The sequence below is a fragment of the Cordyceps fumosorosea genome, assembly GCF_001636725.1.
Source record: "Cordyceps fumosorosea ARSEF 2679 chromosome Unknown scaffold_1, whole genome shotgun sequence".
NCBI classification, from domain to species: domain Eukaryota; kingdom Fungi; phylum Ascomycota; class Sordariomycetes; order Hypocreales; family Cordycipitaceae; genus Cordyceps; species Cordyceps fumosorosea.
The window spans coordinates 2199088-2224074 of record NW_017387301.1 but is presented as its reverse complement, the minus strand read 5'-3'; the positions used below and the strand labels follow the sequence as shown (position 1 = coordinate 2224074).

The 24987-nt window shown below is 55.5% G+C and overlaps 12 protein-coding genes across 12 annotated transcripts; 5 read left to right on the top strand and 7 right to left on the bottom strand.

The window, feature by feature from the left end:
* Positions 1 to 469: 469 nt before the first annotated feature.
* Positions 470 to 757, top strand: ISF_00721 (hypothetical protein; the record flags this gene model as incomplete). The annotated part of the gene is made up of 1 exon (XM_018844328.1): positions 470 to 757. The coding sequence occupies one exon, from the start codon at positions 470 to 472 to the stop codon at positions 755 to 757; it is 288 nt and encodes a 95-aa protein (XP_018708778.1).
* A 70-nt stretch (positions 758 to 827) lies between these two features.
* On the bottom strand, positions 828 to 2160 carry ISF_00720 (hypothetical protein; the record flags this gene model as incomplete). Its single annotated transcript, XM_018844327.1, has 8 exons — positions 828 to 976; positions 1029 to 1061; positions 1118 to 1170; positions 1227 to 1294; positions 1348 to 1668; positions 1727 to 1809; positions 1869 to 1905; positions 1969 to 2160. The coding sequence occupies 8 exons, from the start codon at positions 2158 to 2160 to the stop codon at positions 828 to 830; spliced, it is 936 nt and encodes a 311-aa protein (XP_018708777.1).
* Positions 2161 to 3152: 992 nt separating this feature from the next.
* Positions 3153 to 4158, bottom strand: ISF_00719 (Peroxisomal membrane protein 4; the record flags this gene model as incomplete). Its single annotated transcript, XM_018844326.1, has 5 exons — positions 3153 to 3532; positions 3627 to 3757; positions 3830 to 3856; positions 3922 to 4037; positions 4132 to 4158. 5 exons carry the CDS (start codon positions 4156 to 4158, stop codon positions 3153 to 3155), a joined length of 681 nt encoding a protein of 226 aa, XP_018708776.1.
* A 904-nt stretch (positions 4159 to 5062) lies between these two features.
* ISF_00718 (protein-beta-aspartate methyltransferase) lies at positions 5063 to 5917 on the bottom strand (the record flags this gene model as incomplete). The annotated part of the gene is made up of 3 exons (XM_018844325.1): positions 5063 to 5213; positions 5263 to 5741; positions 5816 to 5917. 3 exons carry the CDS (start codon positions 5915 to 5917, stop codon positions 5063 to 5065), a joined length of 732 nt encoding a protein of 243 aa, XP_018708775.1.
* A 975-nt stretch (positions 5918 to 6892) lies between these two features.
* ISF_00717 (hypothetical protein) lies at positions 6893 to 8248 on the top strand (the record flags this gene model as incomplete). The annotated part of the gene is made up of 1 exon (XM_018844324.1): positions 6893 to 8248. The coding sequence occupies one exon, from the start codon at positions 6893 to 6895 to the stop codon at positions 8246 to 8248; it is 1356 nt and encodes a 451-aa protein (XP_018708774.1).
* A 571-nt stretch (positions 8249 to 8819) lies between these two features.
* ISF_00716 (metal homeostatis protein bsd2) lies at positions 8820 to 9974 on the bottom strand (the record flags this gene model as incomplete). Its single annotated transcript, XM_018844323.1, has 3 exons — positions 8820 to 9392; positions 9483 to 9896; positions 9954 to 9974. 3 exons carry the CDS (start codon positions 9972 to 9974, stop codon positions 8820 to 8822), a joined length of 1008 nt encoding a protein of 335 aa, XP_018708773.1.
* A 573-nt stretch (positions 9975 to 10547) lies between these two features.
* ISF_00715 (hypothetical protein) lies at positions 10548 to 11057 on the top strand (the record flags this gene model as incomplete). Its single annotated transcript, XM_018844322.1, has 3 exons — positions 10548 to 10568; positions 10643 to 10831; positions 10914 to 11057. The coding sequence occupies 3 exons, from the start codon at positions 10548 to 10550 to the stop codon at positions 11055 to 11057; spliced, it is 354 nt and encodes a 117-aa protein (XP_018708772.1).
* Positions 11058 to 11277: 220 nt separating this feature from the next.
* ISF_00714 (Mitochondrial carrier domain protein) lies at positions 11278 to 12495 on the bottom strand (the record flags this gene model as incomplete). The annotated part of the gene is made up of 5 exons (XM_018844321.1): positions 11278 to 11779; positions 11858 to 12005; positions 12076 to 12207; positions 12315 to 12335; positions 12396 to 12495. The coding sequence occupies 5 exons, from the start codon at positions 12493 to 12495 to the stop codon at positions 11278 to 11280; spliced, it is 903 nt and encodes a 300-aa protein (XP_018708771.1).
* Positions 12496 to 12792: 297 nt separating this feature from the next.
* Positions 12793 to 14124, bottom strand: ISF_00713 (Epoxide hydrolase; the record flags this gene model as incomplete). The annotated part of the gene is made up of 3 exons (XM_018844320.1): positions 12793 to 13481; positions 13548 to 13745; positions 13800 to 14124. 3 exons carry the CDS (start codon positions 14122 to 14124, stop codon positions 12793 to 12795), a joined length of 1212 nt encoding a protein of 403 aa, XP_018708770.1.
* Positions 14125 to 16802: 2678 nt separating this feature from the next.
* Positions 16803 to 18635, top strand: ISF_00712 (Major facilitator superfamily domain, general substrate transporter; the record flags this gene model as incomplete). The annotated part of the gene is made up of 1 exon (XM_018844319.1): positions 16803 to 18635. The coding sequence occupies one exon, from the start codon at positions 16803 to 16805 to the stop codon at positions 18633 to 18635; it is 1833 nt and encodes a 610-aa protein (XP_018708769.1).
* A 1351-nt stretch (positions 18636 to 19986) lies between these two features.
* ISF_00711 (Lipase, secreted) lies at positions 19987 to 21345 on the top strand (the record flags this gene model as incomplete). The annotated part of the gene is made up of 1 exon (XM_018844318.1): positions 19987 to 21345. One exon carries the CDS (start codon positions 19987 to 19989, stop codon positions 21343 to 21345), a length of 1359 nt encoding a protein of 452 aa, XP_018708768.1.
* An 89-nt stretch (positions 21346 to 21434) lies between these two features.
* Positions 21435 to 22204, bottom strand: ISF_00710 (ThiJ/PfpI family protein; the record flags this gene model as incomplete). The annotated part of the gene is made up of 2 exons (XM_018844317.1): positions 21435 to 21668; positions 21755 to 22204. The coding sequence occupies 2 exons, from the start codon at positions 22202 to 22204 to the stop codon at positions 21435 to 21437; spliced, it is 684 nt and encodes a 227-aa protein (XP_018708767.1).
* Between the last annotated feature and the right edge of the window lie 2783 nt (positions 22205 to 24987).

Genomic DNA, 24987 nt, shown 5'->3' with positions numbered 1-24987 from the left:
ATTATGATGCAATGGACCGCAGGGATTCACGATCGAAGATTGGCGTAATAAATCAATATTTAACCCATTACTTCTCTTATGAACTTAATCAGTAACTTCGGGCGTAAGCTGCAACATAAAAATGACCGACTTGCATGGCCTCCATACTTCGGCTGCGGCCTTGCCGGGCTCGGGCTCGGTCTCGCTGTCGCTCTCGGTATCGTTCTGGTTCTGAGCCAGCCTTACTGAGGCGCAGCAAAGAGACGTATGTAACAAGATCGTCAGCGCCAGTGTAAGTGGCTTATCTTTGGAAATGAGTATATAAACTCTGTCGGTTGGGACTTTTTTTTTTTTTCATTCAGAATCATCACTATTATCATTTCACTATACCATCATAACCAAAAGTCATCCTAAACCCTCAATCACTCAACATCTTGGCTACCCTCTTCGTTCCACTCGCAACAACCCAAGTCAATTCACACTACTCACCATGGGACTTGTCAAGAAGCTCATCCTCGGCGGCACCGCCTACGGCGTGGCCCGCGAATTCAACAAGAGGCGCGATCGCGATAGCGAGGGGCAGACCCGGCAGCCCGCTCCCGAGCCCTACCCACCCCAGCACTCCCAACAACAATACTACCATCCTCCGCCGCCTCCTGCTTCCCAGCACCAGCAGCACCAGCAGCAACAGTACCAGCAAGGGCCGCCTGCATACGAGCAGTACCAGCCTGCGCCATCCAACTACCAGCCGCGACAAAACTGGGACGAGAAGCGATAGACGCGGAGTCGAGTCGGACTTCCACTAAACGAAAGAAAGGAGGGGATTTGGGGCACTTGGACCGCAAACTTCAAGTCCTCTCTTCGTCTTCCAAAGTCACAAATCCGCTGAGGAGTTGGGCATCTCCGCCGAGCGCTGTCCATATGGGAGGCAGGTTCAAGACGGTGACGCTGATGCCAGCCTCGAGGACAAAGTAAAAGGCAGTTTTGGACATGTAATCTAGTCGGCGTTAGATTATACAACTATCACGGGAATACAACGTTTTGCTTACACTCCATGTCTTCATTGACTGCCTCGCGGCCGGCTGAAAAGTCCGTCAGTACTTTTGTTCTTGCCCGGCGTCTAGGACTGAATACATACCCCGAATGACGCGCTCGACAATTATGAGACGAGCGATAGACGCAGCGACACCACTGCAGTTGATTGTTAGTCGGGGTGTTGGTGGACGCTGGCCACGGCCTGCACTTACACCAAAGCGACGAGAAAAACACTAGCAATGGCAATCCTATTCTTCCGCGAAGTTGCGAGCTTCGTAATCTACAGAAAGTCAGTTTCTCCATTTTGAACCCCAGGTTCTGAGTGACACGTACTAGATAAATCGGGAGCGCAACGACAAATGCGTCAAGCAGCACGTCGGACACGGCCACGCCCTCGATGGACGGGTTCGACCAGGTGCAGTACCGGAGCTTGGTGCCGTCCCACGGTGCGTCAAAATGCGTACCGCACTGAAAGATGGTCATGAACTCGAACCAGACCGTCCATGCAAGCAGCACCAGCAGGCCGACCAGGATGGTCCGGCGGAGGTCCGGGTGCTGCCCGCTGCCGAAAAAGACGCGATGGTAAAAGAGCAGCGCACTCGCCTTGGAGGTGCCGAAACAGAGGATAGAGAGGCAGTTGAAGCTGAGGAGGGCCTGGAATTGAAAGCAAGGTTAAGGGGGGTGTTAAAGAGAAAGGGGGTGGAAGACGCACTCTTGCGAGGATCTTGGTCATGCGTGACGGCACGCCGGGCAGATAATCCGTCCTGGGATATCCGAGACCATGAATACCGACACCTACAGAGACAATGTCAGTTAATTACACTAAGCATTGGGAGTAGCAAAAGATTCCTTACAGAAGAGGACCAGCGACGCCGCGCCGACAAAACTCATCTATTTCATGTACGGTCAGCAAATCGGACACTGCAGAGCTTCCAGACCGGGCCCATTACGCACCCACGCTGGGAGACTCATCCAGTCGTCGAGGAGAAGAGGCGAACCCGTGCGCCGGCGCGCCCAGAAACGCAGCGCCGTGGCCTGGGTGCCCAGCACAAGCAGCACGGCGCCGAGAGCGACGAGGCTGACGGCGCTGCCCTCGCCCAGTCGCGTCGCGGGCTGCTCAATAGTTCCAATGACTTGCTGCTGCATGATTCTTTATCCGTAGCGGGCGAGGTTAGAGAGGCTGGTGCCGGAATTATGAATGACAGAGGCCAGGGGAGTGGCGGGGGAGACAAGGGTCTTTATATGTCTCCGACAGGGCACTGAGTAAGACTTCTTCTGGCGAGGAAAGAGACGGCGCAGCCTGATCGGCCCTGGGTTGGAAAAAGAGCACTAACTAACTAGGAAGTTGAGGGAATGTAGGTGTGAGAACCTGGAGTTTTAAGATCGAGCACGCTGGCTCGAATACAGACTGATTTGGGGACGGTGCTATTCGATATGACTTTCTCAAAGTTATTTGATTGTATGTAAAATAAAGTCTTGCTTTTCTTTCACCTCAACATGAAGGCCGCGCAACTTGCTATCACCCCGCTCTCATCCGTGCAAATACAGCGTTGCATCGCCGAACCAGGCTGCGCGTTGCTAGTTTGGGCAGTTGAGGTATGCATTCGCAAATTCCGTCATCGCAAACCCCATCGTCAAGAGTGCCGATGTGCAGGTGAGGGCGGCTTTTTTCTCGCCATTCGAGACTGGTGAAATCATCAATTACTGCTTTCGCGCCGGCGCAATGATGGGCTGTACCAAGCAGGCACACATACCTGCGGCATCGCCACCATACTACATACACTCGTCAAGTACCGATGCTTGCGTGTAAGCAGGTTGGTTCGGGTCTTGCTTGTGGCGGTGCGATCGACAACGGCTGGCACTCATCATTCACGGGCATGATGGGGCTGCTTCCGTATCACAAGCTGTGTGGTACGGGCGGGTATCTATGGTTATACTTGTCCTCGTGTAAATGCTAGTATGAATCTTCGACCATGATTGACAGAGATAAAAAAAAGAAAAGACATGAAAAAGATATGCCAACCACGTCTCTATCAACGCCTTGAAACCAAACGACAGGCTCAAAGAAATGAGATATATACACCACTCTGCTCGACAAGGCATCGCCAAAATCCTCACTTCCACATATCCACTCCACCTTACTTGTTGTGCCACACCCAGGTCCGCAGCGAGTCCCAGCTGTTGCAGTCCTTATAGATGTACGTCATGCTGCTGCGCAGGCTGCTCTGCAGCTCGTCTGGGTGGTTCTTGAAGAGCAGCATGACGGCGCCCCATGAGACGGCGGCGAAGGCGGGCCAGGCGACCTCGTGGATGCGCGTGCGCAGCGGCTCGTCGGCGACCCAGGGTAGCGGCGTAGCGCCGGGCTTGACGGCGATCTTGGCGAGGCCGAGGCAGACGCGTGCGAAGATGTAGATGACGATTTGCTGGCTGACGCTCGAGACCTTGCCGGTGCGCGGGGAGCGCTGGCCGAAGACGATGTAGCCGCCGAGGAGGCCGGCGAAGAAGGAGTCGTAGGGGCCTGTGCGGGGAGGTGTTAGCGACGACAAGCGGTTTGGTTGCGATGTGACAGCTCGGGGAAGTTGTCAGGGATCGGGGGAAGGGAGGGAGCGCACCCTCTTTGCCTGGGGTAGGGCCGTAGTATTTCAGCGCAAGCATGGTGAGCTTGTAGATGGTGGCGAAGCGGGCGAGGTTGGAGGCGTGCTTCTTGGTTGCGCGGAAGACGAGTTGGCATTTTTGGCGGAAGCTAGATTCTCTCTGGTCAGTATTCTATCCTGTGTGTGTATGTATTATTGTCTTGCTCGGGCCGGCGACTCACGTTCCGGATCGGAAGAGAAAGACCATGCTAGGAACCAAGTTAGCAAATGACGACGGCGCGCAAGGGACGACTAGGGGACAAAGGCAACGTACACGAGCGCATGAGGAAATCGGACTTTGGCGCCGTAAACGGCTCCGTTTCGCGCCGTCTTGACGAGGGAGAGGAGGTCATGGTATCGCGGGTCGAGGATGGCTTGCTCGAGGGTGGCCTAGAAGGGTTGCGCGCGTCAATTGGGACGTCTATTGAGTGGATGGAAGCGGCGCATGATGATGTCGCCTGTTTGGGGGAAGAGCTGCGCGTACCTTGAGGGACTCTATCGTGGACGCCATGGCTGCCGGTGGCTATGCAATGGCGATGTGGTTGAGGAAGAAGAGCAACCTCAAAAAAGTGTTGGACAATGAACGGGCGGGTTTATTTTAGGCCTCGGCTTAACGGACGTGAGCGTGGGATGAATGCGGTAATAGTGGGGCACGACGATAAAGGCCGTCAGAAAGACAAGGAGTTGGAGATACGAAGAGGTCGGCCGGACAAGAGTGGAGGACAAAGATGAGGAGGGAGAAGATGAAGAACAGAACGGGAAAAATCGAGGACGTGTATTGTGTAAGAAGGAAGAAGGAAAACAAGGTGTGAGCATGGGACGAGCCTCGGTGTCGGTGGGGGAGGTTCGAACTCCGCCAACCCACGGAGACGTCCGCGGGCACTAAGTCAGCCAGTTAGAAGAGAATTAACATCTCTAATAACAGTGAAATAGGCACCTAGTCAGGTATTCTTGCCCCGGAATCCGCCATGACGTGCCCCGCATAACCCGCACAGTGGCTCCCAGATTTGGCGGGCAGGCGGAGGCTCACATGCCAAATATCTCCAGGCATGGAAGGAGTACATGGCGCTCACGGGCGCTGACGGCATTTTCACATGTCATCCATCTCACCTACAGTATGTATGTACTTGCACCAGACCAACCAACACATGAGGTCTCCATTACTCCTACTCGTACTCATTTCTTTGATTCTTTGTAGAAGTGAAGAATGCAGAACAGCAACATAATATGACAATTATCCGGTTTTGTACGTGGCAGTGAAATACAAGGCCTAGCTACCCATCAGTGACTTTTTTTCGTAGCGTGCGTACCTAGAAGCAGAGGTTGTCACAGCAGATGGGCTATTAACATGTTATCTTTCCGCAGACAGAGGCGTCATTTCATAGTAAAAGCAAAGCCATGAAAAGCTGCCAACGCTAAAAGATTTCCTCCTTTGGCGCATCTGTAAGTGGAACATATCTTACTCCAAAGAGTCTCTTTCGTGAAATTTTGCCGTCCTTGTTCTTTTCAATGCGCCAGACGTACTGCGAGTCTGGGTCGTCTTCGTCCTCAACGGGAATAAACATGCTACAGGCATTAGTCAACCCTTTAATAGCAATAAAAATACACAACCTACCATCCTGGTGATTTTAGCTGGTCAATCAACTCATCGTGCACCTTACTCGCAGACGCCCCGACGTGAATTGCGTCCCACTGCGTCCCCAGCGCCTCCTCGCCCTTTCGTGCCGGCTCCTCGAGACCCTTTCGGCCGTCCGCCGCGACAAACTTGACCTTGCCGCTGCTCAACAGCTGCTTGCCTTCGGTGCTCTTGCGCATGTTGGCCTCGCCCTTGTCGCGCAGCGCGTTGATGTGCTCGACGCCGACAACCAGCCCACGAGGGCCGACGAGCTGCGCCATGACGTGGGTCAGGTAGCCCGAGCCCGAGCCAATGTCGAGCGCACGCGGCGCTGGGGACGCGTCGGACGGCATCATGAAGGAGATGAGGTGCTCCAGGGCGCTGGCATGCATGTGCGGCGCGGATATCGTGGCTTGGTAGCCAATGTACTGTGGTGAGTCTTCGTACGGGCGCGACGGGGTATAATGGCGACGATCAACCTGAAGGTAGACAGACGACTTGTCAGCTTCTGGAAGAGTAAGGTGGTATGGTATAAGAGCAATCCAAAAGATACCTTCAAGAAAGCTTCCTTGACGCGCGGATCGCTGATGAGCTTGTGCCTCCACATGTTCTCAATCAGCTCCTGGTTAGTGGACCCTGAGCATCGCCATGCCATCTTGATGTTTCGTCGCGGCAGCCTAATAGAAAATGCAGCTCGAAAGGCACCCCGACACAAACTTGAGAGCTTCTTTCCTGAAGTTGCAAGTGAGGCCAGCTTGAGGAGTTGTGGGAACAGCTCGGATTTCTCGATGAATACAGGCTTCAGTGGGTAGAATGGTCAACAGTCAAAGGTGAACAAACGCCTTGGTATCGCGGGCCTGGTAAACAGCCGAGAGGCTATATGAAGTGTTTGACACGAATATAGAGCTATCGATCTTCGGCAAGCCCGTTACGGATGATATAATTGTTGCGTTGATGGTTATCAGCGAATGATGGAGGATGCAGACATCTGCCGGGCTGGTGGCGACGAGGCGTTCATCCGTTCATATCGTCGTGCCACCAGCCAAGCTTGAGCGGGGACTTTTGCGGCCCTTGCAACTCCACACAAGCTTTTTGGCGGCCACAAGAATCTTTTAAGCTTGTTCATCAAAATCTGCCAGCCGCCGCATTTCATATCCTGCATAGACAGATAAAAGAGAAGCTCTCGCATACCCCTCACCGGTTTCCTATCGAGTTCCCTCTTCCGAAACAACTGCACCTGTCGCATCGGATAGGTAGTCTCCGGCCCTCCCCACCGCCGCTACCGCTTGGCTCATCTCCAACCATGTCTTACTTTGTACCCTCACATGAGGCCAGCCACCGTAGCGGCCTCCACAACGACCGAGGAAAAGAGGTTCTTATTAGCCATTGAGGCCAGGGTCATGTACCTGTTAGTGCAAGCACGCCTTTTTGCTGGTACTTCCCAGGGAGGAACCTTGGTGGCACTGCGCCTCCCCTAACGAGGTACTAAAGCCATCAAGAGCCAAACGACCAGGAAGCTCCTCCTTTCCTACCCAGCCACGCAGACTGCCAGCAGCCTGCCCAGGAGGAGAAGGACGAGGAAGAAGACATTCCAGCAGAAGGACCAACGAGCCATCAGAGCTAGCCCGCCATGCCATCAAGGAGTGCCGGCCCGTCGAACCTCCAGCATGAGCAGCCAACAGCTCCGGAGAACCGACACCAGCGCCGAGCCTCCCCCCCGAAGCCTCCCTCTCCGCCGCACAACCGCACCCAGCGCCGGCAGCCCAACACCGCCGACGACGCCTTCTTTTTCCCGGCCATGGAAGACGAGGAGCGCCAGCCGCTCATCCCTCGCCAGGGGGGCTCCTTTGGCAACGGAGGTGTGTCTGTTGGTCCTCCTCCTGCCGCTGGCGGCGATGACAACATGGTCGACCACCACGCCCAGTTCTGCCGTCTCGTCGGCGTGCGGCCGCTCAACCACCCACACGAGGAGAGCCACCGCGCGCACCCGCAGTCGCTGTACGTGCGCGCCGTCGCCCGTCGGCAGGGTCAGAGCCTGACCTACGTATTCACCGCCACGCTCGTCAACACGCTGCTGCTCACGCAGATCGTCCTTGGCGCCGCACTCACCGGTCTCGGCGCCAGCAACAGCAGCCGCGTCCTCATCACCGTCTTCGGCGCCCTCAACACCGTCATCGCCGGCGTCGTCGCCTTCCTCAAGTCCCGCGGCCAGCCGATGCGCGCCCGCATGTTCCGCGACGACCTCTCCCGCGTGGTCGACGAGATCGAGAACTCGGCCGTCATGTGGTTCGGCATCAGCCAGGGCGCGCACGGCTACGGTGCCATCGACACGGACGAGCAGGTTACGGTCCGCGGCGAGGTCGCCCGCCTCACGAGGCTCTACGACAAGGCCGTCAAGAATAACACCATGAACGACCCGGACATGTACAACGCCAACGGCGCGGGCGACTCCTTCACCGCAGGGCTGCGCAAGGCCGGCGCCGCGCCGCCCCCGCCTGCTGGACCAGCCATCAACGCGGCCGTCGCGGCTCCGCCTGACTTTTCTGCGGGCGCCCTGCGCGCCCCCCCGCCCGCCGCGGATCCGGACGCCAGCCCGGCGAGCAAAGCCCCAGAGCCCGCCAAGCCCAAGTCGGACGCTAACAGTGACAAGGGCTCGGTTGCGTCTAAGAAGGCCGACCTTGCTCCTGCTGCTACGCCCGCACCCGAAGATGCCGCGCCGGCTACCCCGGCCAAGCCTGCAGCTGATGCTCCTGCTGATGCGCCCGCCGCTGATGCGCCTGCTGCTGCCCCGAATCCCGCTGCGGAGACTCCCAAGGCTGCCGCCGACGACAAGCCAGCTGCTGCCGCTGCCGCTGCTGCCGCTCCTCCACCCGCTGTCAATGCTCTTCAAGGTCACGTCTCGCAAGATCCCGACGAGAGCCCAGCTAGCTCCGCCTCGCCTCCCAAGAGGGAGCCGCCCGTCAAGACGCTTGTCGATGTGACTTAAGACTGGAAGCTCTGCAGGTTGCATCTTGACTGGCTGGTGAGGTCTTCATTGTGTGAGCATATGGCTTGCATGCGAGCAATATCGAAGATGACGGGATGAATGTTTGATCTTGGTGCTGAACATAACATATTACTCATGAGCAGCTCTTGATTTCTGCAAAGCCAGATTGTTATTTTGCAATTCAAGCATCTGCCTAGCGTAGCATTTAGCCGTCTAATTATGATACCAAATAGAATCTTTTTTAGTCTACCGATTTAGCACTTGATCATTATGTTGCTACATGAGAGAAGAATGAACACGTAGGTGTGGTTGAAATATGAGATATTGCTCTGTATGCTATGAAAATGTGTTCGCGAGTCGCGCGTTTTTGACGCCGAAGCAATGTTCGGATATCAATCCAGTCCCGGAGTTTGTTTGTGTACCAAAAAGTCAAACTCCTCCGCATAGTACATGTATATATATTCAAGGAAAACGGAAGTGACTGCAGAGGTAAACAGAAAAACGAAAACGCCAGCCCAATGCTCCTATCAAGAAAGACCAACACGTAGGAATTATTTTGCTGCTGGTGCCTTTAGACCACCCGTTCCGCCGACTCGCCCTCAGCGATGACGGCCACGCCGAGCCCGCGATCTGGGCTCTGCATGACGAGCTGCTCGTGGCGACGGGCCTGCAAGAAGTCGGCCACGCTCTTGATGAGTATGAACCAGCCGACAATCATCAACACATACGACATCCACTCTCCGCCGGAGAAGTCCCCCGCGCCACCGCCTCCAGCGACATCGCCGGGCTTGAAGTCGTGGGCGTTGGGGTCTTGGGGCTCTGCGTAGCCGTCGGGCCCGCCGCCCATCGCCGGTGGCATCTCGCCATCGACGGTGCCGCGCATATAGAAGCCGTACTGGATGAGGGTGATGCCGAGGCCTGCGCGGGAGCCGTTCTTGGCCGCGTGCGTCGAGTGCAGCAGGTAGGTGAGCAGGAAGCCGACCAGCTGGAAGGACGTCGAGATCATGCCGTTCCAGATGAAGGAGAAGACGGAGCCGACGGGCATGCCGTCGACGTAGACCTCATCAAGGCCGCCGAGGCCGGGTGCCAAGATCGTTGTCTCCCAGTACGGGGGCGCGGAGTCCGCCGCGGCTTGCTCATATGTCTTGATGAGGTAATGGTGTTAGCTGGAAATTCACTTTGCGTTTAAGGCAGGCGAAACCATGGCTTGCGTGGGAGAGGGGAGATCACGTACAGGTGGCATCTCTTCTTTTTCGGCGGCAGTCTCCCGTTCCGGCCGCGCCGACATGTTGGCAAACACGCCGTCGGTACCAACGCCACCGCCAACGACTCGTCCCCTGGTCGCCGCCGACACCGCCGGCCCTGCTGATGGGAGTGTTGTAGATGGTGCAGGCATCGGGGACGTGCTCCCGCTCGCCGTCGTGGCTGGCGTCGCTGCCTGGCGGACTAGTCGCCGTCTGTCGTCGGCCTCGTCATCGCTATCATTGTCGCTATCGAATGCGTCGGCGAGATCCGGGTCGACCTGGTTCTGCCTCGCGCGGGATGACGCCCGTGAGCGAAAGGACGGCGGTGGCGAGTTGGGGACGACCGTTTCGCCGAGGCTAAGGTGTTGCTGCGGATGGGAGTCTTCCTCGTCTTGGATGTTGACCTGATGAGACGTGTTATTGAGTGGCGATCGCAGGCCTGTGTTTGAATCTCGACGTACTCGTTCGTAACGGCCAGCCATGATTTGTCGTGTGCGTGTGTCTGCGTGTCTTCTTGGTTGTCTCGTGGGGCGGTGACGACTCTCTGGTCAACAGGGATCACGGTCGGGGCGGAGGATGATGATAGAGAGGAAGGACAGGAAAGGGAGAGGGAAAAAAAAAGGTCGTGGCGTCGGGTCGCAAAAAAAGGAAAGACAAGAAAAGGGCGTCGGAGGAGATGAAGCGCAGCGACAGAGACAAAAATGGTCGCTGAGAGGATTCAAGGGATAGAGAGAGAGATTGGCATTGTTCGGGCTGTGCAGAGAGTTGACTCGTGAGCAACGCCAGAAGCAGCCACCTGATTTGCGGGCGGAGCGGCCTCTGGCTTTGGAAACAAACTGGGCCTACGTAAGTCCCGCAGGGTCCTTCTTTCTGCCTCAGGCTCATAAATGCACACTGTGCAGGGCGCTGGCTGCACAAGGCGTATCTACAGTGTGAATAACATAGTACAGCACAGTACTGTCGCAGGATTGATTGGAAATGCACCAGATTCTCCCGCTAGCCTGCGATTTCGAGACGGATCGGGAGTTGAACAAGAAATCACCAGAATTGCGACCATGGCAACGCGATCACTTGCTGTACGCCCCAGGAATCCATCTCCGTCCCAATCGCGACGGCCTCTATCGAATTCGTGCTAACCCTTCCCTCACAGCGCCGCATATACTCCGATGTCTTTGCGAAATGGCCCAAGCAGGATCTGCGGCCTGACTACCAGCTACAGGACGTGCTCGGGAAGACGGTCGACGCGCGCTTCCAAAGCTATACGCCGGCCATGGAGCGTGAAGAGATTCTGAAAGCGAGAGCGCTGCAGTTTCTCATCCAGGACAAGTTCAAGGACAGGGTACGCCGATTGCCACTTTTACACCCCTTGTGTTGCGAGGCGCGCTGTCGCATCGCGGCGACTTTGCTAACCAGCTAGACAGTACAAGCTACGAGGACCTATGCTACAGCCCAAGAGCCAGCCGACCTACTTCGACGACTTGGTGCGCGAAATTGAGGAGGCGCCGAACCGCTCGTGGTTTGGCCGACTCGGCAAGCGACTCTCGGGCATGATTCGTCTGCAATGAAAACCTCAACACGACCTCTTATATGCCTCATTTTTTCTTGTTCTGCATACATCGGCGCATGGGATTGGAAACGAAACAAAAACCATGTAAAAGTACTGGATAATATCTGTATAATATTTGTGACAATAGCCTGAAGATATACGGCTGAAATCTTGACCAAAAGAAGATTTCTCAAAATTCTATTTGCGACTTCGCTTTTCTTTTTCCACGCCCCCTCTCTTTACAAGTACTTCATTTCCGGGTCCAGCTTGTTCATGAGCTCCATGCTCTTCTCGTACATCGTAAACACGATGCCGCCGCTCATGACGAGGCGCACCAAGCGCGGCACCGCGCCGCTCCAAAACGTGCGGACACCCTCGTTCCGCAAGATCAGCCCCGCGCACCGCAGCGTGTTGCCATACAGCTGCTTGGCCTCGGGGCTCTGCATGCGGGTCTTGAGCGTGTCGAGCGGCTGCGTGACGAAGACGGTGACGAGGCCGGCGAGGCCGCCGATGCCAAAGGTGCCCGCGGCGCCAAGCTTCTCGCCGGGCGCCGTGTACGACTCGGCGATCTGCTTAAAGAAGGTGTACGAGCCAAAGCGCGTCGCGCTGTTGGCCGACTGGCGCAGCGTCGTCGGCACGAAACCCTGGAAGAAGCCGCGGATGCCGCGCTCACGCGCGATGATGGGCACCGCGTGCAGGAACCCGCGCATGCGCGGGTTGGCCGACTTGCGGTCGTCGATGCTGTTGAGGCAAGGTTAGACTTGGACGTAAGAGGAGGGGAGTTTGGCAAGAGCGAGTTTGGCGGGGCGGAGAACGTACAGCGTCGTCTTGATGCTCTCGGTTGGCGTGACGGCGAGGAGCGATTCTGTGATGCCGGCGCCGAAGCCCGCGAGGACGGTGCGTGGTCCCGTGAGCTTGCCGTTTTCGTCGGCAAGGAGACTCTTGTACTGGTCAAAGGCGACGAATCCTAGACGAGGGACGGGGTTAGCATCGGCTCGCGCTCACCCGTAGTTGGGGGAAGGTCAGCAAAGACATACGGATGCCGGCCTTGGCAGAGTTGCCGATGATCAGCGTCGTGCACCCCGCGTACCACTGCTTGCCAAACGGCGGCCACGGCAGCTTCTTCCCCTCCGCCAGGCGGCGGTTCAATTGGGACCGAGTCTTGGCGACTGGGTGGGATTGAGTCTATCAGTAATTTGTTTCGCTTTCGTTCGAGGTGCATGCATGGTTCAATGATAGAAAATTCGCTGCGCGGGAGAAAGGGTCGTAGACGTACATTCGGCGGGATATGTGATGGCTATAAGCTTGCGTCAGCGTCGGCTTCAAGGCATCAGTTGTTCGGGTGGCCGAAAAATACCAATTTCAATGGCGCCGGCCGTGGAACCGGCAATGATGGACCGCAGAGGGCTGAGTTTCTTCTTGTCGGAGCCCGAGGCTCCTTGCGCTTGCGAGGCCATTGTTACGGGTTCAGCGCGCAAAGAATGACAGGGCAGACGAGGTTGTAATTGAGCGGCCCGAGAGTTGTTGATTTTGGCTGGTCTCGGCTTTCTGTTTGGAGGTGGGCTGTGACTAGCAGTCGGGGAGATATAGCGCCGATACCGCCCAGAAGGTTGTTAGCAGCACCTCAGCATTAACAATTTATTAATTCACCGCATGACTTAGGTGCGGCTAACGTGCAGGCGGCAGAAATAAATTACAATCGATATTTGTCATTGCTTTACTCTTTCTATATTAATTCGCACAATTTCACACCACTACAGCTTGGAAAGTGCCTTGGTGACCGAAGACGCGCCGCCATTCCGCCCAAACATGGTCCTCAGATCCTCGGCCAGCTCCTCAGGCCGTTCAAACGCCGCAAAGTGTCCACCGTCCTTGTGCCGCTTCTCAAACACAATGGGACCAAGTCCATGGTACCAGAGCCGCGGCACGACCGCGATGTCCCCCGGAAACTGCGAGACGCCCAGCGGCACCCTCCCGTTGTACCCGGCCGTGACCTGGGCGCTGCCTGGGGAGTGCCGTGTCTCGTAGTAGATGCGCGCGCTCGCCTCAGGCCCGGCGTTGGCGAAGGCATACACCGACACCCATGTCAGCACCTCGTCGTCAGTCCACGGGTAGCCGTCGGTCCAGTCGCGCAGCTTCTCGTAGAGCCACGCCAGCAGCGCGACGGGCGAGTCGGCGAGGGCGAAGCCGATGGTCGCGGGCTTTGTGCTCTGCAGTAGGTTGTAGCCAAAGCCCTCCTCGCGGAACCAGGCGCTGCGCACGAGGCCTTTCTTCTCGTCGGAGGACCACGGCGTAAGAGCGTGCTGCAGCCAGGTCCAAGGCGTCTCCTTGAACTGCGGAGGGCCGCGGAAGGCCAGGTTGATGTGCGATGCCACACACGACTCAGGATAATCGGCACCGAGGCGACGAGTGATCATGTATCCCCAGTCTCCGCCTTGGGTGACTATCCAGCAGGGTGTAAGTCGGGCGATTCTTTTGTGCTTGTCAAGGTTTGTTTAGTAATGCATACCGTATTTGTTGTAGCCGAGCTTCTGCATGAGCTTCTGCAGAGTCTCAGCATACTGGTGCGGCCCGAAGCCTTTCTTCGTAGCACCATCAGAAAAGGCGAAATTCGGCAGCGAAGGCGCCACAACGTGAAAGGAGACGCCATCTCTCTTTTCCACCAATAGAGGGAGAAGCTTTTCCACCTCCAAGAAGCTGCCGGGCCCTACCAAGTTGTTAGGGGCCTCGCCTTATACCGCATATGTACCTTCGCACTTACAACCGTGGCAGAAGAGAAGCGGGATGCTCTCCGGATGCGCACTCTTTTGGTGGACAAAATGAATGTTGAGCGTGCCGAAGCCATCGACGTGGATCGGAGTTGTGTACTGCGGTAGGCGATTGATCCGCCTCTCCTGCGCTCGCCAGTCGAATCCGTCATGCCAATAGGCTGCGAGGCGTCGGATGTCTACGGCGGATGCACCATAGCTCGTATCGTCTTCGAACTCAACGCGCTGTGGGAGGTCATGTGCGTCAAGCTTGGCCTTTAGCCTCCCAAGGGCTTCCTCCGGCACGGCGACGGTGTAAGGCTTGATGTCACTGGCCATGGTACAGGGTGGGGGTTCGATAACAAGGTGTGTGGCAGAGTCCGTGATGATGAATTGACACAAATGAGGAAGAATGCGCTGTTTAAAGGGATGCAAAGGCGCGTTTGACACCGCGAATTTGTAATCGGCAGCTGTAGAGTCTGCCAGTCTTGGCAAAGTCGCGCTCTGGTTTTCCGAAAGTCCAGATGTACATGTACATGGATGTGACGCGGAAACTGATTACCCCAGAAACTCCGTATAAGTGGTCCTAATCGGCATCTCGATTCACGGTTAAGCCGCTTAATTGTGTCTACCGCCGTGCAACCCATAAAAACCATGAGATCAGTCCATGACTAAGAGTTGACAGCAAGGGCGCGTGCAGCTCCTATTCTGCCGCCGGAATGCAAAAGCGCCAGTCCTGAGGTATTAGTGGATGACATCCCGCATCGCATCTCCAAGCCGAACGCGGAAAACGCATTGCTGGAATAAATGCGGCGACGGGCATGGACCATGAAGGTACATACATGCATGGGCCATGCGGTGTCGACTGCGGCTCACAGACATTCACGTATAAACGAAGCGGCAGCTGATCATCCCTCAGCAGCCAGTAGATTGTCCCCCTCGCAGCGACGAATCCTTCCAACCACGAAAGGCTCTGACGAGGCAAGACCAGGCGCAGCCTTCTTCTAGGCGGCCACCTCTGTGTGTACGATGCAGGCCGACTCTGGGCATGTCGGCTCGAGGGAGTTGCGTTTCTGTCTCTCGATGCGGAGCCAGACGCGAGTGTCCGGCTGGCTTTTGGCTTGATCAAGGCGCGGATAGAGCCGGATGGACTGGTAGGCGTCGGGCAGGTCGGACGTCGCTAAGTGATGAGGTGCTGCGCATGACTTCTGCTGAAAGCTATAGGGTACTACTTGGTAATGAGCAGTGCTGGTGCGGGCAGTTACTGGTTGTTCTGTCAAACAAAAAGTTGGCCGCTGCATGGCGGGCGGACAAGGCAGGAGAAACGGCGGCGTGAAATCAGTGCGCGGAAGATGTCTCGGCAGAATTCTGTAATAGAAGGCGTTTGAAGCACTGGAAATGCGCGAACATAAATTGGCATGTAGAAGCTGTGCCTGGGAATGCAGCTTGGAGCCGAGAATTACCGGTGGTGGTGAGGTGCCAAGTAGGTGTTGTGGTAGCCAACTAGTCAATAAGAAATGAGGCATAAAAACCGACCAAATGGATGTGGAATATTTATCAGGTTTTCCCGTTTTATCCATCCGAGTTCGTCAATCGTCTAGCCAGGCCGGTGTGGCATTCAGGATTCGGTATCTGCAGGGGAGCTGTGTGGCGCGAGGAGGGGCCCCATGTCAGTTGATCAAGGCGGGTGATTTTATTATCAAAAGGAACTGCATAGGTCGCCGCCAAGTCCGTAGGCTGCCAGGGACTGAAAGATAGGTTGGCGCGGGAGGAGGGGATTGGCTGCTTGATTGAGTACGGAGAAACTGACGTTGTGGTGCATGGGATTCATTATTGTCAGGGGATGACGAGACCCCTGCTGGTCAGGTGTTAATGATTGGAATAAGCGAGTGAGTGAAACAGGGACTGAGGATTGGTGACAGCCGCGAGAATTAAATCATTCCAGACGAAAGAAAGGAGTCTCCGGCGTTTGTCTGTCTGCCTGTCTGCCCGCCAGTCTGTCTATTGGCTCCGTGACGCGGAGAAAGCTCCGCGCCAAGCAGGCAACGAGCTGAGGTTGTCTCGGACGAAATCGGTTTACGGCGGAGCATAGGAGCTCCAAACTAAAATAGGTATGGGGGGCTCGCTCGAAAGTGAATGATTAATTATTTTCTTTGGGTGATCAGGTGGAGGTTCCTGGAGGCTTGGGGGGGGTCAGGAGGGGCAAGGATTGCGGTGGGCTTCCCGCTGCCGCTGTGGGCCAGCTGGGAGCTGGTGGATGGCGGGCTGACGGGCTGAAGTCCAGAGTCCATCGGGCAAGGTTCAGCGCCATCATCATCAGCGGGTTAAGCGCTGGAATTAATCCCTCGAAAAAAGGTTACTTTCTCACTAAAGGTTGCTAACAGGAAGGTACGGACTACCCGGGTACAAAAGCCATGGCAAATGAACGCATATTTTGTCAGTTCCGAGTGCATAAAAGCTGCGCGACCTGGCTGCATACGCCCCTTCCCGTCTGCTCCATTATCTGATCCGTTTGCCATCTTATCTCGAGCAAACAGTCCATCATCTCTGCGTTGCCTCAAGTCTTCCATTCCCAGATGCAAATCTAGCCAACTTTCGCCAACTCAACGCGATACAGAATCGAACCCCTGGTCGTTGCAAACCTGATGCTCATCTCTTTCGACCTGATTCCCATTTTTTTCTGACGTGTCCAGCGGCGGTGTCGCGAGCAGATGCCTGATTGAGACGTGTCCGGTTTCCACTCGTGACTCTCTGACTCTGGGATAGGCTGCCGCCCAGCTGGCTCTGGGGAGAAAGGGTCAACCCCCTGCTCGGCCTTTGTTGTGGCTGACGCACCTCGGGCTGTGCCGTTTGTCAATCATACAGTGTAATACCTGTACCAGGCGCTGCTGCCTCGCGCCTGCTGTTTCGAAGGCTCTCTTTTTTTTTTGTGCGACTCTGCGGCGCTTCTTTTTCCATTATACACGTCACATACTACAGAAACCGATTCCTTGAACCCTTCGAGGCGTCTCTTCAATATGGCGTTCGCCGAGACGGAGCCGCTGCTGCAGCAGCACATCCCACAACACCATCATGCATCCCCTACTACACGCCATCATAGCGGATCGCCGGCTTCAACGACAACCACCAACACGACCACAACCACCGGCGCTGCCTTCCGCGCCGCCGGCGTCGCCCGCATGGACGCCGTCACGGCCCGGCTCACCTCGACCCAGCGCTTTTGGCTCTTCTTTGGTATATTCGTCGTCGGCTACGCCTACGGCCTCGAGAGCCAGGTACGCTCGACCTACGCCCCCTACGCCACCGCATCGTTCAACCTGCACTCGTACCTCGCTACCATAAACGTCCTGCGCAGCGTCGTGGCCGTCGCCGCCCAACCCACCGCCGCCAAGGTCGCCGACGTCTTTGGCCGCTTCGAGGTCGTCGTCGCCTCCACCCTCTTCTACGTCGTCGGCATGGCCATCGAGGCCACCGCCAGCTCCGTATATGTCTACTGCGCCGGCGGCCTCATCTACCAGGTCGGCTACACCTGCATCGTCTTGCTCCTCGAGGTCCTCGTCGCCGACTTCTCTTCCATGCGCGCGCGCGTCTTCTTCAGCTACGTTCCCGCCCTGCCGTTTGTCATTAACACCTGGCTCAGCGGCACAGTCACCTCGGCTGTCCTGCGTGTCGCCACCTGGCGTTGGGGCATCGGCATGTGGTGCATTATATACCCCATTGCCTCGCTGCCACTGCTCGTCACGTTATACGTGGTGGATCGCAGCGTCGCCGCCTCGCCCAAGGCGCTCCTCGAGTCACACAAGCAGCAGTCCTCCAGTAAGCTGCAAGAAGCCAGGCATCGGGTGCAAGAGGCCCGGCGTTGGGTCCACAATGTCTCGACACAGCTCGACCTTTTCGGTCTTGTTGTCTTGGTCGCCTGTTTTAGTCTGGTGCTGGCGCCGCTGACTGTGGCTGGTGGCACAGCATCGCACTGGCAGAATCCGCGCATTATTCTGTCCTTGGTGGTCGGGTGCATCTGCGCGCCAGTTTTTATCTTTTGGGAAAAGTACCACGCGAAAACCCCAATCGTGCCTTTGCATCTGCTCGCCGACCGCGGCGTCTGGGCGGCTCTAGCAGTCCGCAGTCTCCTCAATTTTGCCTGGTACGTCCAGGGCAATTACCTGTACACCATTCTTATCGTCGCCTTCGACTTTTCCGTCCAGACCGCGACCCGCATCATATCCTTCTTTTCATTCTTTGGCGTCGTCAGCGGCGTCCTCGTCGGCCTCGTCGTTTACAGAGTTAGACGTCTGAAGCACATCATTGTCGGAGGAACCGTGACCTTTATGATGGCGTTTGTCCTGCTCATCAGCCAGCCCGGAGGCGCGTCCAGCCAATCCAGAACCGGCATCATTAGTGCCCAGATCCTGCTCGGCCTCGCTGGTGGTCTATTCGCATATCCTACACAAGCATCCATCCAAGCCTCCGCGAGTCGCGACCACGTGGCCATTCTGACTGGGCTCTACCTATCCTTTTACAATGTCGGGAGTGCTCTGGGAACCTGTCTGTCGGGAGCCATCTGGACGCAGACGCTCTATCCGGCACTCGAATCGAGCCTGGCTTTCCAGCCGAATCGTACCCTCGCGCAGGCCATGTACAACAACCCTTTTGAGGTCGTGAAGAATTACCCTGTCGGCACCGAAATCAGAGGCGCCATAATCGGCAGCTACAGCTACGTGCAGGGCCTTCTCTGTATTGCTGGCCTCTGCGTCTGCATGCCGATGATTGGCTTTGCCCTGGCGCTACGAAACCCGCGCCTGTCAGACAAGCAAGTCCAAGACGAAGCGGAACGAGACCCTTACGAAGCATAAATGCATTTCCATACATATACCACATTACTTTGTTCTTTTTTTGTATTTCTTTTGGTCATTACAGATATTTCTCTGAATCATTGCATACCAGTCAGCGGGCCGGCACTATTGATTTCATATTTAGATTCATATTTTATAGAAGACAATTTTCATCTACCATTTTCCCGAGTCACCATCCGCATTTTCAGCGCTGTTACTGTAGGATGTATGTTGCTGGGATTTAGAGTTGGCATAAGTATGAAAATAAGTGATGTAGGAAAGGCAAGGCAGCCAAGGTAGCCAAGGCAAGAAAGGTACAGAAAGTAAAGACACCAAAAAAACGTCAAAAAGATTATAAAGAGAGGGAGAGTAAGATACAATATGAACTCTTAACAATTGAAGAATATTCTCACCAAGGCATGCTAGAAAGAACCCTATAACTGTGTCCAGCAGTGCAAGTACGGCTGGGGCATTTTTTTTGGTTTGATGCATCTCGGGCCGAGCGCGAGGGGATGGCTCGACAAGCAGATATGGCACTGCGACCCTCTGACGAACTCTAAACGGTTTATGGCATACAAAAGAAAACGGCAGCCAATAATTGTGCCTCGAAAGGACTGCTCCAATACCTTGAAAAGTCTCCAGTCGCCGGGGTTGGCTCATCTCGGTATGCCCCTTTGCGGAGAACGATCGATTGAATGGGGGAAAAGCTGGCAATATTGAATATTGCCAGCACAGCAGCAAAAAGCCACGCCATAGCACGGGAATGTTCAGCCGGTTTCATAGAACTAGCCCCGCGAGGCGTCCGGGGACTTGAACAATACCAGAATCTGGCTCCGATGCACGACACGAACTAGCTCTCGCGTGTTACGATGCCCTCGGCACTAACAAGGACCGTTGGGTTTATCAGGATCAGTCCACGCGGAAAAGGGGGACGGGTTAGCCGTCTGCTACAAGTTATTGTTTCTTTATTTTAGGCCGACGGGTAAAATGGCGAGTTTCTGTAGCAGCATGTGGTCCGGTCACACGGGCTCAACCCGGACGTCGACTTCATCCCCGGATATAAATCCGTCTTCTGCAGGGCAAACACGTTGCAATTTCGGCAAAGGGCACACTATCGGCGACGGATCGTGGGGTTGGGGTCAAGATGAGCCAATGAAGAAGAAATTGAGGTGGGCGCTGCTGCAGGGGTAAGATGATATTATAGAGAATTCATGCAGGACGTCAGCGCGAGCATGTGAAGACGGTCCGATTTACACGGAGGTGTTAAGAGGTGATAGTCTAGCTCATCTCGTCGAGAAAAGATAAATAAAGAGAAAAACTCCCATTGACGGGACTCTTCATTGTCAGCATTCCTTTCTCCAATTTCGCAATCATGCTGGGAAAGCGTCTCCTCTCCGCCGCCCTCGTCGGTGCCTACGCCGCCCTCGTCGCCGAGTGCGCCCCCCCGCTACCTCACGACCCCCGAGACGCACCCATCGTTCCCAGCCAGGACCCTTTCTACTCCGTGCCCTCCGACATCCCCTCGTCCCGCCCCGGCGACATCCTGCGCCACCGCGCGCCCCCGGCCTCCATCGCCGCCTTTGGCCTCGACCCCGTGCACCTCGCCGGCTCCTACCAACTCCAGTACCGCACCGCGGACAATCTCGGCAACGCGACCGCGACCGTGCTGACAGTGCTGGTGCCGCACGACGCTAACTTTGGCCGGGTGCTGTCGTACCAGGTCGCCGAGGACTCGGCGTCGCCCGACTGCGCGCCGTCGTACGGTCTGCAGCGGGCCTCCGCGGAGGGCACCGTGCTCACGCAGGCCGAGCTGCTGCCCGTCGAGGCTGCGCTCGAGCAGGGCTGGGTCGTGGTGCTGCCGGACTACGAGGGGCCGGAGGCGCTGTACCTCGCGCACCGACTCGCCGGGCAGGCCGTACTCGACGGCATCCGCGCGGCGCTGCGCTCGGGTAACTTGACGGGCATCGAGGCGGACGCGACGGTGGCCATGTGGGGGTACTCGGCGGGCAGCATGGCGACGACGTGGGCGGCCGAGCTGCAGCCAAGCTACGCGCCGGAGCTGCGCATCGCCGGCGCCGCGATCGGCGGTACCACGCCTAATATCACAAACGTGGTCACAGCGACCAACGGCGGGCCGCTCGCCGGACTCATCGCGACGGGCATCAACGGCCTGTCGCATCAATACGCGGCGCTCAAGACGGTGGTCGACAAGCAGCTCAAGCCCGCGGATCGTGCGGATTTTGACGCCACACGGCGGCAGTGTCTGCTCGCCGACATTGAGATGTTCATGTTCCGCGACGTCATGGGCATGTTTGAGGACCCGCGGTTCGTGTACACGGATCCGGTGGCGGTGGGTATCCTGGAAGAGGTTTCGCTCGGGCACGCGGCACCGCGCATTCCCCTGTACTGGTACAAGTCAGTGCACGACGAGGTGAGTCCTGTCGCAGATTCGGACGCGCTGTACGACAAGTACTGCGCGGGCGGCGCGACCGTCGAGTACGTCCGCGACGAGGCGTCAGAGCACGGCAGCGCCATGGCTACGGGCGCACCGCGCGCGCTCGCGTGGTTGAAGCGGATCATGGAGGGCGAGGCGCCCAAACCTGGGTGCTCGAGGGAGACGACCCTCTCCTCGTTGTTGAATATGGCCACGGTGGAGGTTGTGCCAAAGTTCATCCTGGATGCGCTCTTGGACTTGGTGGGCAAGCCTGTTGGGTCATTCATGTTTGGCTAGAAGATGGTGAGAGAGTATCATGTGTATTTTGAGGCGCGCCGGTTGTGAAACACAGCGTGGCTGAAATAGTTAGTCTAAATATAGGGAATCTATTGGTCTTGCTTCATCGAGTCAGGTGCAAAGGGGTCGTTGTTTGGGTCCTTGTTCCGGATGTACTCCTGTCTGTAGGCGACAGTGTCTGCGGTCTTCTCGCCGTACTGAGCGGCGACAAAAGCTAATGTCATGTCGATCCCAGCCGAGATGCCCGATGAAGTCCATATGTTTCCATCACTGACCCAGCGAGCATGTCGGACCCAGTTTACCTTGGGACCGAGGGAGGCGACCTACAACATAAAGTCAGTATTTGCCTGGCAATGCTGAGGGGGAAAGACAGGTATCCAAGTAGAAAAATAAAGGAGATGGTATTTACCCAGTCAAACGCAAGTTTATTCGTCGTCGCCCTTCTGCCATCCAGGAGACCGGCGCGGACGGCCAGCGCGGCGCCGGTGCAAACGGTCAAAAAGTACCGGAGCTTCGGAAACGTCTTGGCGGCGTAGTCAACCAGCGCCTGCGTTCCATCGTGGTCGCGCGTGCCACCGCCTCCGGGGATCAAGAGAACCTCGATGTCGTCGGGAGCAGTGTCAAAGGTGTGAGTGGGCACAATTTCCTGGCCGACGGAGCCTGGTCGCTTCGTCCGCGACGTGACGGGCGCGAGCGTCTGTGCGAGTATAACAACTTCAATGCCGGGCACCAGCGGCGACAGCATGGCGAGCACATCGAGCGGGCCGGCTGCGTCGAGCAGCTGGAAGCCGTTGAAGAGGGCCACAGCGTACTTGAGTGGTGGTGAAGATGGTGGGGTTGTAGATACGACGCTGGCCATGATTGAAGGGTGGCGGGTGGGTGTGAAAGGTTAAATAGAGAAGAACAAGACAACAAGAAAGAAATAAAGAAATAAAGAAACAAGCTTAGGCAGGAACAAGGATGTGGTTGGCATTAAAGGAAAAGAAAAGGAGCGTGCGAGAAGCGAGAGCATTTGGTCTGGGGGAAAGCCGCGTCTTAAAACGGTTGTCGGCCCCCCCACCATGCCGTGGCGACGCAACAGGCAGAGGTGCGAGGCTGCAGCCGACTTTGGATTGGTCTATTACTTGGAGCAAATGAAAATTTAAAAAAAAAAAAAAAACGAAAACGAAAAAATGCCGGCTCCACTAAGAAGATATCTATTATCATTGTATGGTTGTCCTCTTTAAAAAGTTCTGTGTCGGACATGCGACCGGGCTCTAAACACGTCGGCCGTCCGGTCGGCGTTGACTTTAATTGGGGTTTGCATCGGTATCCCGCTTCTTGGCATGCCACTCTCCGTTATCCCACAAGGACTCTTACCACGCTATCTTTTGCATCACTGGCTTTTGATTCTGCACGAACCGCCGTGTCTTAGACTTTCAGCTTGTCGGATGTACATGGCGCCGGCGAAGTCTTCTCTGGACTCCAGCTAAACTCAAACGGCACTGTCAGCAATTTGCCATATCAGCTTGCGAGGAGACTGTTTGCTGAGTTTGATTTGACAGGCTACAAGGAGCACATTACAAAGGATCCTGGGAGGCTTCAATCCTGTCTATGCTTTTATTGCCTATTGCGAGATCTACCAGACATGGTTCAGAACGGTCGTTGGTAGAGCGCTACTCCCAAGCTTCGAGTTTCGGCCAAAATAGCCTTCGAATCTGAGTTGCGTAGGACCGAGCGGCAGCGGATATAAGGGGGAACACTGCATGTAACCGCCTTCATAATCGTGCATGGACTTGTAATGCCACCAGTTTTTTTTCTTCAGTTTTCTTCAGTTTTCTTCAGTTTTCTTCAGTTTTCTTCAGTTTTCTCAAAGTCTTTTACAAAAGTCAAGTTGGATATCAACCTGGCTTTTTGTAAACTATAAGAGATATTTTCAGTACTGGTACAGTTCTTATCGCCTGGCGAAGCCTCACTTGTGCAACAGGGCACAATTGTGTCGATAACTCTATAGCACGAATATGCGATGAGAGGTGTTAAAGGCATCCTAGAGACCCGTAGTGACTCATATGTACGAAGGCACACATACAAAGAATGACGTGGAGCAGTGACCCAACTATTGATCATCGACCATCAGGTTGCTTGAGAAGATACGACTCACAGATTTTACGTCTCATCTCGACCGCTAGGTAGTTACGGATAGTTACATCTTGTCTGATCAGTGAACGGCGCTGAAACTGCGCTAGTGACACAGTTGAATTGGACTGCTCTTCCTGAGACTAGGGCCCCCTTGGATAGCTGTAATAAGTGCACCGTAGGCCATCCACCGTGCTCGGGAGATCCTCATTCTTTCATCGATCGAAAACGCAAACCCATGGAGCTCCTCTAGAAGTCGCTTATTAGCTAGGATGTAGTTGAGTGGAGGCACCGGCACATCTAACGTTCTTAAATAAGTCGTAGGATGTGGCCGTTTCTGTTTCCGCCTCACGAGGCTGTGATAAGTTCCATGGCTCTCCGTCTGTACTTAGGCATAACTCGAGTTTCTCTACGACCCTGTCGACCGAGAATACCCATTCTCTATGCACCGCAGTACCATAATCGTCAAGACGCCTCTTGACGCTTACCATTTCACGCCCCCAGGCCCTTGATACGCTGAGATCGCAGCCCAGGCGGCATGCCATCCCTTTGAGTGCGTCAAGGTTCCGCGAAGTATTCTATCCGCTAACAGAGACGTACATTTCAGTAGAGGAAAACAGGGATTATAACTTGGATCTACACGTAGCGATGTGTATTTGCGGACGTAAAAGGTACATTAACAGACTAAGGAACATCACAAAACCTAGTAGCTAGGTTATTTTACGTTTTTAATTAGTTGAGTTCCCTATGAGCTACTGTCGCATTCGCGCACTCAACGGGATACACGAATCACAAAAGTGATATAAGCCAGGCGAGTTTTGCTTTGTAGAACGCAATATGATACACAAGAGCATGTATTGCAACAAAGAATTTGCTAAAAGTAGCCTCAAACAAAAACGGAGCCCCCAATCTGCGGCTGGCGGGGCCGATGTAGGCTGCCATAGTGGATAAGAAGCCACCCGATCATATTCTTAGCAGCTCGCCACTTTTCACTGCCCAGTTCCCATAGAAGCAGCCTATGCCAACTTTCCTTCCTCATCGCAAACATAGCACGCCTGTATGATGGCTTACAACTTTTCAACCCTCCTTGCTGCCTTGATGTTCCGCACCCGACACATCCACCACCATTAAGTCGACCTTTACGGATTCAAACAGAGGGGCCAAAGGTCAGCATCGATAAACTCCTTCCAGGAATTTTGTGGCAGACCTCTGCTGCCACACCGACGTTTCCACAGCCGGCTGGGCCAAAGCTTGCTGCTTTAGCATACCAAGCAGTGTACGGTGTAGCTCCTTGCCCTGGCACGGACGGCTTGGCTGTCCGGGACGGATACTTGGGCTGGATTATGAAGCCAACGCCAGGGGGTGACCTTTGACCACAAAGTGCCTGCAGATACGAACCCTGAGGTATTGCAGATTAATATTCTCGAAATGGAAGAGGAAAATGGCGCCTACGCAAACAAGGGTCTCTTGTTTCACGTCGATCCAGCGGAGTACGCAGGAGCTAGAATTCTTGCGGTGCCCAGATGC